The sequence below is a fragment of the Haplochromis burtoni genome, unplaced genomic scaffold (assembly GCF_018398535.1).
Source record: "Haplochromis burtoni strain Fernald_Lab_line unplaced genomic scaffold, NCSU_Asbu1 Contig_443, whole genome shotgun sequence".
NCBI lineage: Eukaryota > Metazoa > Chordata > Actinopteri > Cichliformes > Cichlidae > Haplochromis > Haplochromis burtoni.
In genome coordinates, this window is record NW_024582804.1 from 233,986 (window position 1) to 252,884 (window position 18,899).

The following is an 18,899-nucleotide window of genomic DNA, read 5'->3' on the forward strand; positions in this document are numbered from 1 at the left end:
GCATCAATTATATCGTCAGTTATATCGTTATCGCAAATTTTCAAATATATATCGTGATAAATATTTTTGGCCATATCGCCCTGCTCTACATCATACTACAGCTTAAAAAAGATAATCCTTAAACTAAAGAATACAAAAGCTAATCTAAAGCAATAACAAATCAGGCAAGAACAAGTTTGCATGTTTATTCAAAGTTCACCTCTCTGTGCTATTAAACTTCCCCAAATGGGCTAAGGCAAAAGAACCATGGACCTAAGCATCTTAACAGAAGAAGAAGAATCCTGCCCACTCACTAAAGGCATAAAAACCACAAAAACACCTCAAAAATCATCTTCCAAATCTACAGCAGAAGAGCACGTCTTTCCCTTTCTCTTTCCCCACCCATGCAGCTCACAACAAGCACAGACACACACACACAAAGCTCTGGGATAACCATGAAGCTCTGTGGGATTCTCTCTCACAGGACACGGAGCCAGGTGGCACTCACCACAGAGTAGGGATCCAAAACACCAGCCCAAGCACTCCGCCTGTTCCAGGAACCTGACATGGTTTAGAGTCTGTGGCAGTGAAGCTACCTGCGCTGTTCTTTGTGTCACTCTGACCGTGCTGAAGCTGGAGCTGGGGGACAGCTGAGATCATAAAGCAGCTGCTTTTAATTGGACTGAATAAACCAGGCTGCAGGGAGAGTGAGCGAAAGGTGAAAGAGCGGGAGGTGGAGGAGCAAGTTGTGGATTCTGACAGAAGGTGATGAAGAAGGGAAGCGTGCAACGTCAAAGAGCTGGCTACATTGAGAGAGACGCATAAGGAACCCTAGAGGAAAGCATTATAAGGTGATTACTGGGCTAAATGTGTGTAAGCTATGAAGGGTGTGCAAAGATGTGAGGTTCTTTCCCCTGGCCTGCACATAAACATGTAAAATGATACCTGGCTCCATGTGCTCTCTCCATCAGCTTTGAAAGGAAGGTGCTAATTCTCAAAGAATGCTTTACGGTTTAAACATATCACATTTCTTCTGTTTGACACTTCATACAATACAGCTCCGCAGCACACTCCTAAGCTGCACAGCTGCCATGCCACACTGACCTCAGCTACTCCAATCCACCACTTACTGCATACTACACACTCCAATATCCAGTCACATGCAACAATAACAGCAGCATAAACTGACACAATTTCTCACACAAGCAAAACATGATTGCGTCCAGTGTCATTTCACAGCGCACTTCCCATCGACACTGTATGATACCACTCTTCACCACCTGAAAATTTCAGAAAAAACTAGACTGGTTACCTCTGCCAATCAGGGCTTTTGTACTGTTTAGTGTGTCATTCCTTCTGGGTTAGGGTCTTCAGGGTCAACTTAACCATTTCTTTATTGAAAGCTGACAAAAAGCTTTATAACTTAAAAAAAACTACAAGTGTGGCGTGTATTGTCAGCTTACAGAAAGTACCGTATAAATGGTAAATGGCCTGTATTTGTATAGCACTTTTACTAGCCCCCCCTAGAGACCCCAAAGCGCTTTACACACCCAGTCATCCACCCATTCACATATCGTTAGCTTCATAGCATAAGTGCCTAAGTCATTTTTTTGTGTTTTTTTTGTGACGGACAGGATGATGCAGCAGTGGTAGGGGAGTAAAGTTAGGCAAAAATCTCAATTTGACCAAAAAATGACATAGGCACTTATGCTATGAAGCTAACGATATACTTTCATGCACTGGTGGAGGCAAGCTACAGTTGTAGCCACAGCTGCCCTGGGGCAGACTGACAGAAGCGAGGCTGCCATATCGCGCCCTGGCCAACACCAGTAGGCGGTAGGTGAAGTGTCTTGCCCAAGGACACAACGACCGAGACTGTCCGAGCCGGGGCTCGAACCGGCAACCTTGCGATTACAAGGCGAACTCCCAACTCTTGAGCCACGATCTGACCCGAAGGGCAATGGATTGATCAGAAGTGCAAAGTGATAATAATGCTCTATAGAGTTATTTAAAACTATGTTTCCTATTGCCATTGTTTCCACTGACAACATATAAGAAATGATATATGGAAACTCTATCACGTTACTTTGGACCTCTGACCTCCTCTTCAAGGTCAAATCTTTAAAATTATGCTTAAATTCTACTGCCTTTGTTTGTATTGGCAACATTTAGAAAGTGATCCTGGTGTATGGACATTCTAAATATTATATTATGGTTTGTATCCAAATATTACGTCACATGTGACCTCTGACCTTCCCTCTTTCAAGTTGTCCCCAATACCCGTTATATCTTATAAAGAGAATGTGCTGGCAAGTTAGTGATAAATAAACTGCAGCATAATATTATAATAAGCTCAGGTTATTTACAAATCAGTACTTTATTACCCATTACCTACTCGTGCATAATGTCCGTGTAATCACAGTAAACATGTGTTGAATATACGCAAAATACAATAAAGGGTCAGCAGTTTGGCGGCGATCCATGCTTTCCACCACAACAACTCGTGCTTGTTTGTTTGCACCAGTGTGTGACTTCCTCTTATGACCCGCTCTCTCATTGGAAAGCTTTTATGCACTAACAGTGACACCTGTGTCACACCTCCTCCACTCTGTGTACACCCAAGGAAACTGAGAGCAAAGACAGGAGAAAGAACAGTAAAAAACAGCAAAGACTCTCACACTAAGCTCAAATAAAACAAGTGTATATAAACTGAGTGAGTAACATGAACAAAAGCACATCATCCCTCCGCCTGCTTAAAACTCCAGTTATGCTTTCCAAAGCACTTCTATGTAAACCTCCCTTCTTTTATACTTCCTGTGGTGAGACATCACAGACACAGCCATCGGAAACTTTACCGCTGGATCGCGAAGACATCCCTGCCCGGAGCGATGTACTGCTCTGTCAGCCAAGACTCTGATTAAGTCTCAGCAGTGGAGTAATGAGCGCAGTGCTGCACTGTGAGACTCTGAGATCACACTGACGCATGCAGACGAGGAGCGGGGGGCATATGTGAGACAGCAGACCTGCGCAACGAGCACGCGCACAGGGATTTGTACTGAGCCTTGCTCTCAGTAGAATTGGTTGCCCTGATTACTCAAACTAAAGCCAAACACTTCCCGCCCTGTCAGCAGCGCTACTGCAGGCCACGGCATGAATAAGACATGAAGAGCTAAATACTAAGAACGGCTGTGCTGTGTGGCAAATCCTGTTGTCTGTTAAAATAAGACACAGAATGCAGATGAAAAAAACAAACAGCTGCGTATGCAGACTCCTGCAAACGAGTCTCGCCACAGGAAAAGTGCATGTTTGCATTTGACATCATTTCCAGTCATCTGGTGAAGCGGCACATGTGATGAGCTCCACTTGTTTCACACGGTTTGGCTAAAACACTAAACGCTCTCACGTAAACAAAGGCTAAATCCTAAATAATGTATTTGACAGTTTGACCTTTAAAAGTAAAACAGAAGAATTCAATACTGACTCCTTCGTATTGCCATTTTATCACCATCTTGATCCCCCAAAGTAGTTTTGAAGATGTTTAGGACTGAACCCACTGATAAAGAACACCGTATGCACAGAGAGGCGAGTGTGGATGAAGTAAAGGGCTCTGTCCTCTGACTCCGTGCGACATCAGACATTATAAGCTGCCATCATCTACTAAGCTGAGCAGTTACTCTCTTTTCTCTCGAGTAGCACACAGCACACAGTCTGCTCGCAATGCGTTTGGACTAGTGGAAATGCAGACTGCATGGAGCCTTGAGGAGGCAGGTCACAAGGCTCCATTGCCTCAGATGAAAGCATTTCTCGCTTATTAGTATTAGTGGTTTTTCTGTTTCGGTAAATGACAGAATCAATTTTAAATCAGTGCCTTACCAATGTTACTGTCTTTTTTAAAAACATTCTTACATGACTTCCAACAAATTTGTTTCTGAAAAAACTAAAAATATGGAAAATTTATCGTTGTGTGTGGCCGCACAGACAAGGTCCATTATGTTTTAGTTTTCCAATGATGACATTCCTCATTGCAAACTCTTATAATCTCACCGTCTATAATTTAAAAAAACCCTGAAAAGCAGACAGTTAATGGATTCTGAATGTAAGCAGTCAATGCAAATTTCTGTTTAGTGTGAATTTCTGCCAGTAGATGATGTGAGATTTTCATCAGTTTATTTCAGGTAATTTGCATCTCATCACAAACAATGTGACAAACTCACTGCAGACTGATTGCGGACTAAGTTTTACTTCATCTTGAGACACCAAAGCTGTTTTAAAGGTGGCAAATTTCCTCAAGTTGTCCCAGACCTGGTCTTTGTCAAGTTCATTGTACGCTATTGCAGTAATTGCAGTAGTACCACAGTCTCCAACTACTTTTTCCTAGTGTGACTGTAGCACAAGGGGTCACCAGTTTTTTCATCAAGATGCACAGATGCTACATTTAAACCTTCAAATTTTAAAAGGGCTTAAACTGCGATGAAAAGAAATCATAGTCAATTAAAATTCAATCTGATTTGACCTTTGTTAACAAGTCTACAGCTTATTTGGTTTGTAAAAAGCACATCAACATTATTCACTTACTAACACGTTAGACCTGTGTCTCTCTATACTGTGCAACTGACATAATTTCATGTCCGACCAAGCCACGAAAAAGCATAACAATGAGTCACCATCACTGCCTATGGGAAAATAACCATCTGCTCTTACTTGCACTTTGCAACTCTGGAATGTGATATTTGCATCATGTTTACTATGGCTGGGGCAAAACACAAAACAGGAGTAGAAGTATTTCCTTCTTTAAAAGCTTTGTTGAATAATTTGCTTTTAAGATGCTAACAAGCAACCGCAGAACAGAAGCGAAGCTGTTTCGTAGCAATCAGAAGAAATCAGGAGAGGCCGCTGCTCCCTCTGACAACATGATTACAGCAGTGTTTATGCACGTTATGAAGCAGCTGTGAGTAAATGACTTAACAAGTTATTCATACTGCATTATGTTGCCATGCAGTGAATAAAAACTAAAAGCAAGTACAGGGATTAAACTGAGAAGTGATGTATGCTGTTTAGTAGAGGGATGTATCACTACTACTAATACAACCGAAACTCTGTAAATACATCCAAACAAACTCGTTTCCACCATTTATAACACAGCACGTTCAGAAGAACGCTGATAAAAGTAATGAACCTGAGTTTAAATGTGCCCCACTGCACGATTTAAAAGGTTTTTGTAATTATTATGCAATTATTAAAGCAATAATGACTTTATTACATCGCAGATGATGTAATAATATTTTTGTCTATCAGCCATTCCAAAAACAATATTTCTGTGCAATGAAGTACTTAACTACAACTATTTCTACTCAATGAATTATGTTCTGGATCACACAAAACAAGAAAACAAACCGGCTGTTACTCAGTGTCTTCCACTGTGACTAAGAAGTCGTGTACTGCTCAAGTGCTACCTGGAATTTCATGTCTCGACATGACAGCTTGCAGCCAACCGGCCCAGTTTACACAGAGCTATCTGATCTACCGACCTTTTATCTGAATCCAAGCAACATAGTCAAATGTCTGCCTGGTACGTGAAATTAAACATGAGTCAGTAGACTTTCTGTTAGACACAAACAAACCAAAGGCCAGATGGTTCAGTGTATAGTACCAGATGTTTAGCAAACATTTAAGCTGGTGTAACCTATGATGTTGCCTACCTTATACTTATCTTGTATCAAATAATCCATCACATAATCCATATTTTGAGCTCGCAATCATGGAACTCCCAGTCAGCATGATTTCTGAGGCAACACTTTTGAATTTTAACAGTCAAAAGCTTAGCTTCCAGCTTAGCTGCTGCATGGGCTTGGCCTAGACCATTTCAGAGGGGGCCACTGAAAGCGTCTACCAACCCAGTGCTGGTGGATTTCATGAACTGAGCCAGCGCCTGCCGTTTGCCTTTAATGAAGTGGATTTATCAGAGCTTCGCCATCGAGAGAGGAAGCCTGCTGCGTCCATACCCTGTTGCAGATATTTTCAGAAACAGGCTTCCGGAAAGTGACGGCCCAGATCTCGACATAAATGGACTGGCCCTCCTGGCTTTTGCCCTGAAATACCAGATGGCCTGTCCCAGCCCAGGCTGATAAACACAATTATCATTCCAGCTCATTCTGAGTGCGAGTGATAAGTCTCCTGTGCTCCAAATTCTACATATAAATCACAGCAGCAGAGCCCTCTGTCAAACTTATAGCAACACTGTTGAGAGGTCATCTATGGTAAATGTGCTGAACGTGTGGAAACTAAGCTGTGAATCAAAAGTGTGAGAGGTTTGTGAAGAAGCACGGTAGTGACTGTGCAGTGCCTTGTGTTTGCAGCAGGTCGTACCTGGACTTGCTCCCCCCGTACAGCTGTGTCGCCTAGCAGCGGCTCTGCAGGTGGCGTGTTAATCGTTACAGACTTCTCCGAGCGGCTGTCTTTGCTGCGCGGCTTGTGCCGGTCCCGGCTTCGCTCTCTGAAAGAGAAAGTAAAAAGCAAAAATCACGATCAGTGAGCGCATTGTATGGTCTTTGCATTCCAAAATGAATTGCCTTGAGGCGGCTGTTGTTGTGATTTGGTGCTATAGAAATTAAACAGAATTGATTTACACAACAAGGAATTTGAAGACATTCTGGTTTTCTAGAATTCAAGTGTGTGCAGAGTGAGCATAAAGCCTAAATATCTGAATCACTGTCCATGAGGTCTTCCAACCATGTCAGCTGCAATGTAAGCGCTACAGTAATCTGGTATAGAGCGAGAGCGGCAGGTCTCTCCATCCTCCACCCAGCATCACCAACACCACCACATGGCGCCGAGCCCACTCTGCAGCCCCTTTAATCCCTTATCCGTCTCCTTTCTCCTAGGCAAACACACGTTATGCTCTAATTTTAGTAACACTTCCAGATTAAAATACAGTAAATACAGTACAAATAAACTGCTTTGTTCAGCTTTTATGTGAACAGTCATATGCTTGAGAACCTTTGCTGGACAATGAATGAGACTGACAAGACCAGAGCCGAGGCAAGGCTGTCGGATCTAACCTAGGTATGAAGATTCAGCAAGATTACTGACTGAATATGCAGGCAAATAAAGAAGAAATTACATGATTTTTCTTGTCTTCCCCTTCTTTTAAAGACAGAAGGACTGTTCTTGATGCTGTATTCTTTGTCATGCTAAATGTTAATGAGTTTCCTGCAGTCTCTAAGCTTGTTGTTTCCTCGTAATCACTTCTTATGCAGGAGCAGCACTGGAACAGAAGTGTAACAAATCTAATTTCCACAATGGAGAAGGCTTTTGTGTCCTGCTTTCTATTAAGACACACAAGAACACAAGCAGTCCTTTTGACACCCACATGAACTGATCCTTCTGACCTCTGTTTATTTACATCAAATGCGGAGAAACATTAGCATTAATTTAGCAAGTGTATATACTATAAAACCAAAACAATGACCTAAAAGATCCTCAATTGGCCTGCAGAATCAACAGGAACTGCACACTTCGGATTCTACATATTTATTTGTTCTGATATTAATATGAAATATTGATGCGATCAGCTTCAATCTTTGCTGTTACACATTAACCATCACCATCAACCTTACAGTGACCTATGCAAGAAAAACTCAAGTGACCCTTGAACACTACTGTCACACAATAACCATTCATATTCATAAAGTACAGGATATCCTGCCTTTGGTAATGGAGGAAGCCGTATGACTGACAGCAGTGGAGCTGTTATGGTCCAGCAAGAGCTGCATTAGATCCAAGTGTTTTCATTAAAGGGTGTAGCCCAGTCTGCCTTCCGCCTCTATTCTTGCCCTTCCTTTTTAAATATGGACTCGCTTTCCTGCAGAAAATCACGAGAGCGACGAACATTTCAAATCTGCACCGAGTGAGAGAAAGCTCATTTTCAATAGCCTGCAGCAATCCAGTTCACAAAGTGACTGACATGTTCTTATCTAATAAATCCAGGAGATTAGGAGGTGAATGTAGGCCTTTAAATATATTACCACAATCATTATTACTTTAAATATTATTACAACTAGTGTCATTGCTGTGGTGATGGTTATTCCAGAGGGAGCGCTCATCAGTCAAACGTCAGCGCTGATTATGCTTATTAATTGGAGAGAAAAGCTGTAGAGGAGGAAGCAGGGAGGAGCAGCCGGGCTCACAAAGCAGAGATCCTATTTCAAGATCACAGTCAGAATAATAAGGAGGTCTGGGAGACAAGTAAGGAGAAGGTAGCAGCTACAAAAGAAGAGTGGAAAGGAGCAGAAAGTCACATTAAAAGCAAAATAAAACAAAAAAACTATGCTAACTAGTCACGTAAACGGGCTTACCACCTAGAGAAGTAATCAAACATTTCTTCTACTGAAAAAGAAAAGAATCATTTACACAATTATAATAATCACTTTATTTTACTTATTCAGAAAACCTTCACATCCACTCCTAAAACAGACCCCCCCAAATATGTCCCCAGTCACACATGTCTGCCAGTCACCAACCATCTGGCAACTTCTGTTAATGGGGAAAATTCCCCAACCATTTAGTCTTATTGAAAACACATTTTTAATTCAGATTTGATAAACACATTTTCAAAAAAAGAAATAAATAAACAGAACAAAAAAAATCAAATTAACAATATATTTTCTTGATATTTAAAATCAAGATTCCACTCCTCCTTATCAGCTCCATGTCCTTTTCCTATGTCTCCATGTCTCCAATTAGCCTTTCTGTGACTCTTCTTGGCCTTGGAGAAAAAGTAATGCAAATTAATAATGCAATGTGATGTAAGGAGCTCTCTGTTTGGTTAGAGAGATGATGATGAAGATGGCTGACCGGGTTTTTCTAGGTTGCTGCTTGTGTCAATAGCTCTGCCTTGACATTAACTGAAGAGAGCCCCGATCTTGAAGTGTGCACTTTGTGGAATCACCTGACCATCTGCTGAAGGTAACACGCAGATGTGGCTAAGACTAGCATCGCTGCATGTAGCCATACTCTTTAAGACTCATGTTAGCTTGGGAAAAGATTACATCCCATCAGTACTAGTGGGCTGCCATTTTTAGTAAGCTAATCTGCTCCTTTTAAATGAAGCCTGAATCAGCTAGCACAGTTAAAACAATAGCTATAACCTACAGCCTTTAATAATAATTAATTATGGAAACACTGTCTGTAAACAGTCTCAGGAGTCCACCTGTTACCACATAACCTTCTGATACCTACGATTTAAAATAATTGAAAAAGAGTGATTACAATGATACCGATCAGTCCATCATTCCCTGTATTATTGTTGTCTGAAGCTAGACTATATGTGAGACTACATGCGCAGTTTTATTTTTTACATGACAGCCATCTTTATGAATGCAGTTTGTAAAATCCCACAACACATTTATACACACATATATTCATGTATTTATAATTTCTCTTATTATATATTAAATTGTCAAATAATTAATTGTTTTTTTAATATCTAATAAGTAAAATACATGAAACATTCATTTGTAACTGATTTGACTAATAAATAAATAAATTTATGACATAAGCAATTATTAATTCATGAATGCTTTATTTCAAATGTGTGTTACTCTATGGTAAATCAGACTGACTTGGAATTCTCAGTTTTCAGTTTACATCTGTCTCTTTACAGTTTCCTTTGAGCTTCACTGCAGTTTGGAGAATAAATGGTGATAGTTTGCAAATAAGTTGGTGTCTTCCATGCAAATTACAGGAAACTGTGGTTTCTAAAGCAAGGAGCTTTTTGGTGCAACTGATTTTCACCTAATGAGAGCCAGCAACCTCCAGAAACCACTCGCCAGCCGGTTGGGATTACATATGTTTTCTAGCAACCAGAAAAATTGAACTTTCGAGTTGTGAAAAACTGAAACTAAATTTGTCGCCAAATGCAGTGATCTGATTGGTCAGATCTGTTTATTCAGATTCTAGAAATGGGGGGGGGGGGAATCATCTTCAATTTAAAAAAAAAGCCCAAAAAAAACCCTGGCCCTCAACTGCTTGGAAAAGACAGACGATGCATAAATAATAAGATAAAAGATAATGTCAGTTAAACCCCAGAAACTGAACAAAAAGCAATTAAAAATGCAATAAAATATGCAATTTGCAACGTAACGCAGAGGCGAGCAAGCCTGCGGACAGCCCAGCAAGTGGTTTAGCAGACTGGCCTACCAATCTGTGTACCAGCCTCTCCCCTCTTCCAGCACATTTTCTCATTCCCCCTTCAGCAACATCCTGGGATTAATGCACTGTATGGATACCTCCTCCCCCTTTGTCTCTCTTACCACATCCTCTTCCTGCCTCATTAGCATGCAGCTGGCTCACTGATATTCCAAAATTGTGCTGCTATGATTTGATTAATGGGATTTGACTTGCAGAGTGTATCCCTGAAATGGGTGTGGCTTTTTGGAAAACTGACAATGGATGAGGCAGAGTCCTGCCAGTTTGTCTCTGGAAGCAGTATTTCCCTCCAACACCTGAGGACGAGTGTGTTCTCCACCTCACACAGAGGCCAGTGAAAAAGTACAGCCAACTAGGGTGGCATGCCAAACTGTCTGTGGACCAATTTGTCCTCTCTTTGGCTGGCAGAGTAACCCACACACCTGTGCGGCACAGAGCTTTGTGTCAACACAGCAATCTGAGCCAAAGCACTAGTGTTCAGATCACCCACCACCAACAGCGACAATGGTGACACAAGTCCAAACCAGCACATCACACACTGAGCTAGCAGTGGTGTGAGCAAACAATCACCACTCTGTCTTACGTGAACTTGGATTTTCATTCAAACTGACACACAAGTCCCAGAAACTTCATTTCCAAAGAACTAATGATGACCAAAATCCCCATGGGAAACAAGGTTTTCCAGCTAATTGTGACCGCAACTGGTCATGGTTTGTAGCTGCCCCTACCTCCTTCCTGAAATCTTTCAGGAAGTTTTTCCATTCCACAATCACCGAGCGCTTGTTTATAGGAATCATCTGATTGTAAGAGTTCTCTCTCTCTCTAATACTGTACAGTCTTTATCTTACATGAATCACCTTGAGGCAGTTGTTGTGAACTGATACCATATAAATACTTGATCTGATGTTTTCACAGCAGCTTAAAAGGTCAAGAAAGCCTCGGAAAAACGTTTACGGGCATATCCATAGTCTCAAATTCCCTTTGAACATGTCTTAGTTGGGAAATAAAGCCCAGACTTTGAGGTCAGTTTATTGGGGGTCAAACAACCCAAACAAAACAGTGAGAAAGGATGAACATTGATGCCTTTCTCAATCCTGATTGCAGGTCTGATTCTTTAGCAATCCCTTGTTAATTCCTTATGAGAGGGGGGGAAATATAAGGTATTCAGCATCTGAATCTACACCTATTTATTATCTGTGAGTTTTAACACAGTGTAAAAACAGAGCAAAAGTCTGTCTGCTGAAATCTCTCTTTTTTTTTAGTTCTCAGCTATAAAAAAAGACAGTACATGGTGCTCAGATCAACATATTGTTGCCTAGACACGCCTGAATTCATTAAGCTTCTTGGTAGCTATATTACTTAACCATAAGCTTACCATTAGATGATTCTGAAGATTGTTGGCCTCCTGTTTAATCGACAAGGTAATGAGTCACAAGAAGCCTCTGCTGTGCTGTCTAAACCTGAGCTGAATGGGCACTAAGTGAGATAAGTCTTTGTGTTTCTCTGATCCAATCTTAACCTTCCAGTTGAAACAAAAAGTAAACCGCTCTGCTTTAAGAATAATATCATGCAGGAACCTTTGAATGGTATTAAAACTATGACTTAATATTAGTTGAAGTGACTCTGTCCTGTGTGAATACTGTGTGCTGCTCTGTAATTGGAGTTACAGCAAAAGAACCAATCAAAAGAACTAATTTTACACATGAACAGCTGCTAATATGTGATTTGCAAGTCTATAGTCATTTAAATGCTTAAAATTGAATAAGTGAAGGAGCCTAGCTCTGGAGAAGTTCTGAGAGCAAAACTGAAGAAAGTTAAATTAGCTCTGCATCAAAACTCCACGCTCTGAAAGTATGAGAGCAGAAGCTCTTTAGGGCAGCTGCAATTATTATATTTGCAGGTAAAAACACAAATTGTTAGGATTTACTTAGAAGCAGCCTATTTTGAGTAGCAATTATTATGGATTGCACCTGTTGGAAAAATGGTGATTCAAGTACTGCAATCTACAAACACGTTCAATTCATCTCAGTTTAGTTTTATTTCTATAGCCCCAAATCACAAGTTACATTGCAAGGTAAAGTCCCAACAATAATACAGAGCAAACCCCAACAAACAAGCACTTTGGCAACAGTGGGAAGGAAAAACTCCCTTTTAACAGGACGAAATCGCGGGCAGAACCAGGCTCAGGGAGGGGCGGGGCCATCTGCTGCAACCGGTTGGGGAGAGAGAAGCAAAGCAAAGCTTTGGATAGCTAAACCTGTGCATGTGCATAATTTGGTTGTTTCACTGCTAATGTCATGCTCTAAATACAGAAATACACTAATTAACTAAAAGCAAGTAAGAAATTGGTGTCTTCAGCATGTTTTTGTGCCAAAAACATGGCAACAGCAGATCTGCAGACAGATCTGCTGCTGCAATTATTGGAGGGACAGGGGAATGTATTGCTGACAACACCAATAGAAGATGTCTTGCAACAGGAAGGGGTAAAAAGCCAGCAATGAGGGCGATCATGGCTCAAGAGTTGGGAGTTCGCCTTGTAATCGGAAGGTTGCCGGTTCGAGCCCCGGCTCAGACAGTCTCGGTCGTTGTGTCCTTTGACAAGACACTTCACCTGCCACCTACTGGTGTTGGCCAGAAGGGCCGATGGCGCGATATGGCAGCCTTGCTTCTGTCAGTCTGCCCCAGGGCAGCTGTGGCTACAACTGTAGCTTGCTTCCACCAGTGTATGAATGGGTGGATGACTGGGTGTGTAAAGCGCTTTGGGGTCCCTAGGCGGGACTAGCTATACAAATACAGGCCATTTACCATTTACCAATGAGGGGGGAAAAAACTCCAAATATCCTGCAACTTCTGTTACTCAGACTCTAAGCAAATCCCATTCTTCTATCATGTCCTAGCAAATTACACACATGTACCCATATATAAGGATATTGTTCTTATCTGTTATTTCTATGGTTGTATGCACACAAGTAGTGAGCCCACTCCCACATGCTTGCATCTGTTCCTGGCATCAGGGTAATTAGACGACAGCGATCCGAAGCAGCTTCACGCATGGCACCCCTTGGTGTAAAAAGATTACCTTCCCGCGAGAACAGCAAGGGGTTTCAAAGGCAACAATTTAGTTTTTTCTACATTAAATTAGAGGCCAGCCGGTGGCTTTGGCACAGTCACGGTAGGACCGGAGGAGCAGGGAGTGGAATGGCGCCTGGCAGGGATGCCCATATGTCTCTTTCCAATTTGCTGTCACTCACTTGAAAGAGTGCAGCAAAAGAAATAGGAGAACACAGGTCTCCACCACTTTCCTAAGCACTGACCTTTCCCCACTGTCTTTGATTCCATGCTAAGTGAGAGCACTTTTGCTCAGTTTAACTTTGAGCTACAAGGACACATTGGTGCCCTGGGGAATGCAGACGACCAGGGAGCGAGTGATATCCCTGCGCTTTCTCATCCTCAAAGAGCAGCGTTGACTACATTTAAAAAATGGGAGGAGAAAAGGGAAGAAGGGTGATCACAGAGAGCGGGGGCAGCTGCTGCCTTCATATCACGATTGGCCACATGGGAGCAAAATGTTTAATGATGAGGAGAATGAAAGGAAAGAGATAAGGAGGGCAGGGCTGAGGGGGGTGCAGTGTGAAGAGGACAGAGGCAGAAAGTTGCAGACAGCATGACAAATCCCTTAAACAGCAACAGGTGGCAGCTAGAGTGGGAAAGGCAGGCACAAGTACTCCAAAAGATATATGGCAAACAAGCTGGAGGGGACTGTCATTGACCTGGGAGGGGCTGTTATGGAACAGGATCCTGTTCTCCAGTTCTCTACTCTCATCTCCTCTCTGAGTCTCAATGTATCCGCTGAGCCAGTCAGTCAGGCCTCTTCAGCACCTGTCTCCTGCTGCTTTCCTGAGGCCTGTCAACCACAGTCATTTGGCTGCTGACAGACTAATGCGCCTCCAGGAGCTGTGGGCTCCACACATGTTTGGCCAGAGGGACAGACACAGATACACAAAAGGTGACACTACGGAGGTGGACAAAGACACAGAACAGGACAGGAAAACAAATGCTCAGAGTCAGAAAGAAAATCACAAAAGGAAAGTACAACAGATCCGCTGATTTACTGAGCCCCCAGAGGCTCCAACAGGGACAAAGTAGTAATACCGTCCTCTCCAAGACATCTGTAAAAATCCTTGCTTCTTCTATCCATCTCCTAAAAACTGATTTTGCTGTTAACATCTACTACATCTATATCTACTAACCAACCAGTAGTAATCGTATCACATCCACTATCACTTCAACTTCACATAATAGGCACCAGCTCAGGCATGTTTTACTGAGGGAAATCCTGCAGCCCACACCAACACTTCACGTAAAAGCAGAGTCAGGAAAAACCGTAATAACCAACTGGCAGGACTTACCCATGTCTGTGGGATCCCCGGGAGCGCCCCGAGTAGTAGGAATATCCCGAGTAGGTGGACTCTGTATCCATGGTGATGCAGTCCTGCTGAGATAGCTGGGCTCAGGGCAACACAGAGCCTGCTCTACTCAACCGCCAGCAGAACGAAGCAGAACCTGGTGTGCTGTCTTGTCGAGCTAGAGGTGATCGATTAGATCGCTCAGGAGGATGACAGAGGTGTCAGCTGTCAGCAGTCAGGCTTGAAAGCGACCCTGGGGGCGCCCGGTAAGGAAACATTAACCTGCAGAGTGGAAGGAGGGGACAGGGGGAGACAGGAAAATTTAAATTCAAAATGTTAAGTCTCTGGAAAACCTGTCCACATCTGTTGGCGATAGAGACGAAAACCCAAATCAAGCATTCAAGTCACAAGCTTTTTCGCCACATCTATTTTCCTCTAGTGCATAAATGCTCAGCGTGCCGACGTTTATCTGCAGCTGCATGACAATCACTGCCTCCTAGCTCCAAACCTGCACAGTGACAACACTTCCCATAAAAGGCAGTTCCCAAGAGGTTACACTTCAACTGAGCATTCCAGATAAAAGAAACGCCGCTATCCCGAAACAGCAATTTGCTCCTATTCCCATTAGACTGGCGACTGTTGTTCTGAAGCAGCCTTAAGTCTGTGACACACAGTAAACAATTTATGCCCGGCACTGACAAGCTCCGTGATGAATACAGAAAGAGTGCCATAGAGATAAGGCTTATTTTCGAAGGAGACGTCAAAATGAGAATGAGGTGTTGCCAGTTTGGAAGTGAGTCTCAAAGAGCTGTGATAGCACAGGAAATTCACACAAACAGCAGTTTCACCTACATGTCTGTAGATATCTGTAAAATCCTGGCTTGAGAAAAATTGTCAAAAATACTGGTGGCCTCCAGTGCTACCCCTTAGCCTTTTAAGTTAACTCCTACAGGACTTGTTAATGAGTTACCTCATTTACAAGAAAACCTGACCACCTTGAGGTCGAGGTCACTGAGAACTCTGAGATTTGGAGTCTCATATATGGATCCTGGATTCATATGCAAGACCCCCTTTGTCCTGGTATTTCCTCTGCTTCAATAGCTGGATGCTACAAACACAAATTCGGCTCCTGTTACAATTGTGTCAACCCAGGATTAGACTATTAGGAAGTGAACTCAGGCCCTTGCAGCCTTATAGTATATGCCTCACCAGCTCAACCAAGTGCCCTCAGTGTGGATTTAATAATAAATATAAAGTACAATTATAATTTATCCTGCTTGAACTAGATTGCACAGGCATACCTAATGAAGAAGTCAACAAGTGTGGCTTTAACTAGTAGGAATGCATGGGAAAGGTTGTAGGGTGGTAATGGGTTGTGTTGTGGTAATGGGGATTATCCTGATATAATATAAAAAAAAGAAAATGGTCAAACAATAGCAATGGAATTTTTTTTTTTGAAACTGTGAAACTGAAACTGAAAAGTGTCTCATCTGGAAAAGGGTCCAGTAGAGATTAACAGATGGGCTGGTTCTGCTTCTGCAGTGATGCAGGATGCAGACACTGTATTGGTCTGTAATGGTAATCGTGAATGTGAAAGCAAAGCAGTCGAAGTACATCCATCATGAGCTTTGTTTAGTGACCAAAAGAATGAGACCATGGATACATGCAGCAGACATGAGTTTCCTCCAACGGGTGCCTGGGCTATCTCTAAGGCGATCCCTTAGAGAAAGGATGAGAAGTTCTGCTAGCCACAAGGGTCTCAGAGTAAAGCTGCTACTCCCCTACATTAAAAGGAGCCAGCTGAGAAAGTTTGGATATATGACTAGCAAGCCTCCTGGATGCCTTCTTTGTGAAGTATTCCAATCATGTCTTACAGGGAAAAGGCCCCAAGTCAGATCCAGGACCTGCTGGAGAGGTGATATTGCTTGGCCCAAGTGTCCCGAGCTGGATGAGGTGGTCAGGGAGAGGGCAGTAAGGTCTCTGCTGACACTGTAACCTGGATTAGTGGTAGAAGATGGATGGATGGATGGATGGATGGATGGATGGATGGATGGATGGATGGCTGGATGGATATACAAACATTGTTCAGGTATATTGATGCCTTTATCCAAAGCCCTCAACAAAACAGTGATTGCATCAATTATAATTCTCAGAATTTCACTGGGTAATCTTCCTCAAGAAGATCACACAGCTCTAAAAATGCTCCAGCACTTTAAAAAAGCAAAATGACAACAAAAAACAATAGATTAAAATCATATACCGGAGCAGGTAGAAGGTTTGAAGGATTCATTACGGGGAATATAAGACGCCTTTTATTGGAATGGTTAGAGTTTGTATTCACAGGTGTGGAGAGTGAGATACATTTGGCTCAGAGTCAGATTAAAAGCACAGTTCTTTTTTTTTTTTTGCCTGTCCCGTTTGGATCTTTAGCCATCAGAATTGTTGTCTGAAGGCCAAGAAAGATGCCAAGTGCATTTACTTTACCAAGTGGATCATCATGGCCTTGCCTTATTGGTCCATTTGATTGACCTTTATTATAATTATGTATTTATTTTATTTTCGTTTTTTAAAGATGGGACAGACATGACTGGGGGATAGGACAGGGAGAAAGAATGAAAGAAAGAGAGGGAGAGAAAGAAAAATAGAGGGGAGAAGAGATGGTGAAAAAGGGGGGAAGAAAAAAGAAAGAAAAACAAAACACCTGGATCACCTGTACGGAGATAAAAAACCAGAAGGGAAAACAAACAACAAAGAGCAACATAATAAAAACAACACCATCACAATAAACTAGCTAACAATAGATAACAGTAAATACTTTTGTAATTTCACCTGTTGAGAATGAAAAAAGAAAACAAGCAGAAGAAAACGAGAGCAATAGAATAAACAACATCACGATGATATATGGGAATATAACTGTAAATACTAAATATTAAACATTATTGTGCAGCACATAAAATCGACAGCGCACAGTGTGCTTTGAGGTAGGAGCCAAAAAGGGTGTAGTTTGTGTGTGTGAGCACCCGTGTGTACACCTGTGAGCATGAACGCGCTTGTTTTTAAAAGGTTCCTTCATGTAATGATCTGCTAGAGGGTTTGGGGAGCTACAGCCCCGTCCACCAGGGCATGAAGCAAGTATGGAGGAGATCAAAACTCCAGACATCCAGAGGCCCTCAGAACACAAGAGACCAAGGAAGACCAACAGAGGGGCAGCCGCGCCACTATCCCGGAAAGAGCTGAGGAGAGCCCCAGATGAGGGGTCACTCAGCAGCCGCGGAGCAGAAGCTAGAGGGGCTTGCAGTGACGTGCCCGTGAGCTCTGTCGGCAGCCAGCTGTGCCAGAGTGACCGAGCCCCAGGCCGAGAGGCCAAGGACACCCCACCCCCGAAGTGGCCCGAGCAAGCCCCAGGCTCCAGGCCCCGATAAGCAGCCACCAAGGAGTGAGCCGGTGTGTACCTGGACGCCCATCCCCGGACACAAAGTACCACCAACGCACCGATGTCTGAGGGCGTCTGCCACTGGTAGGGGAAGTGGTGGGGGAGATAGGCCTCCATACCTTGGAGGACCTGGGATGTCCCCAGAGAGGTGGCATCTGATACCCGACCTGACATATGGACACAGACAAACAGGCACACACAGATACAAACATCCATTCCCACCCTCATCTCTCATATGCAATTACTCAACACTCACCCAACATGGAGACAGACATAGAGAGACGCTGTACACACAATCACACTCCCCAAGCGTACTCCAAGCCCCGGGTCTAGGTACCCTTGCCCCTGGAGGGGTAAACTGCACCCAGACCCAGGTGGTGCTACCCTTTTCCCTGGGGTGGGGAGAATCAGACCGCTCCGATTCCGCAGCAGCAGGGAGGCCCCACACTCCAGACCCCCGCTCCAACAGGCCGCAGAGAACGGGGGTGTGTGAAGACTCCAAACCTCCCTCCGCCCACTCATATATAGTGTTGATGCATGTGTGTTCTAAGGTGCCTTTAAAACCCAGGAGGGTTTGAGAGGTGGGCAACGACGCCAGGGGTGAGGTTGTATACCCTGATGGTCTTTTGGATTGCGTGTAGCGTGCCCACCCCCAAGATCCTATATGTATGTGTTATGAGAGTGTGAGTAATGTGAATGTCTAAGTTGTGAGATAAAATTGAGGCACAAGAAGCCAGAAGGGGACAGAAGGGGGGGATGCCTCCCCTGCACTCTGGTGATACATCTTTACCCCAAGGCCCTGCATGTGTGGGTGATTATGGTGGAGCAGGAAGAGGGAGGCAGCTGGAGATGGGGAGGGAAGGAAGGGAGGGGCA

General features: G+C 43.1%; 1 protein-coding gene across 1 annotated transcript in view; it reads right to left on the reverse strand.

Annotated features, from left to right (window-relative positions):
* LOC102310422 (vang-like protein 1) overlaps positions 1–18,899 on the reverse strand; it is a gene marked incomplete in the record, with an annotated part of 85,825 nt that overhangs the window by 33,428 nt on the left and 33,498 nt on the right. Inside the window, 2 exon segments of the mRNA XM_014340996.2 lie at positions 6,346–6,472; positions 14,595–14,873. Coding sequence (XP_014196482.1) covers positions 6,346–6,472; positions 14,595–14,665 — 198 coding nt within the window.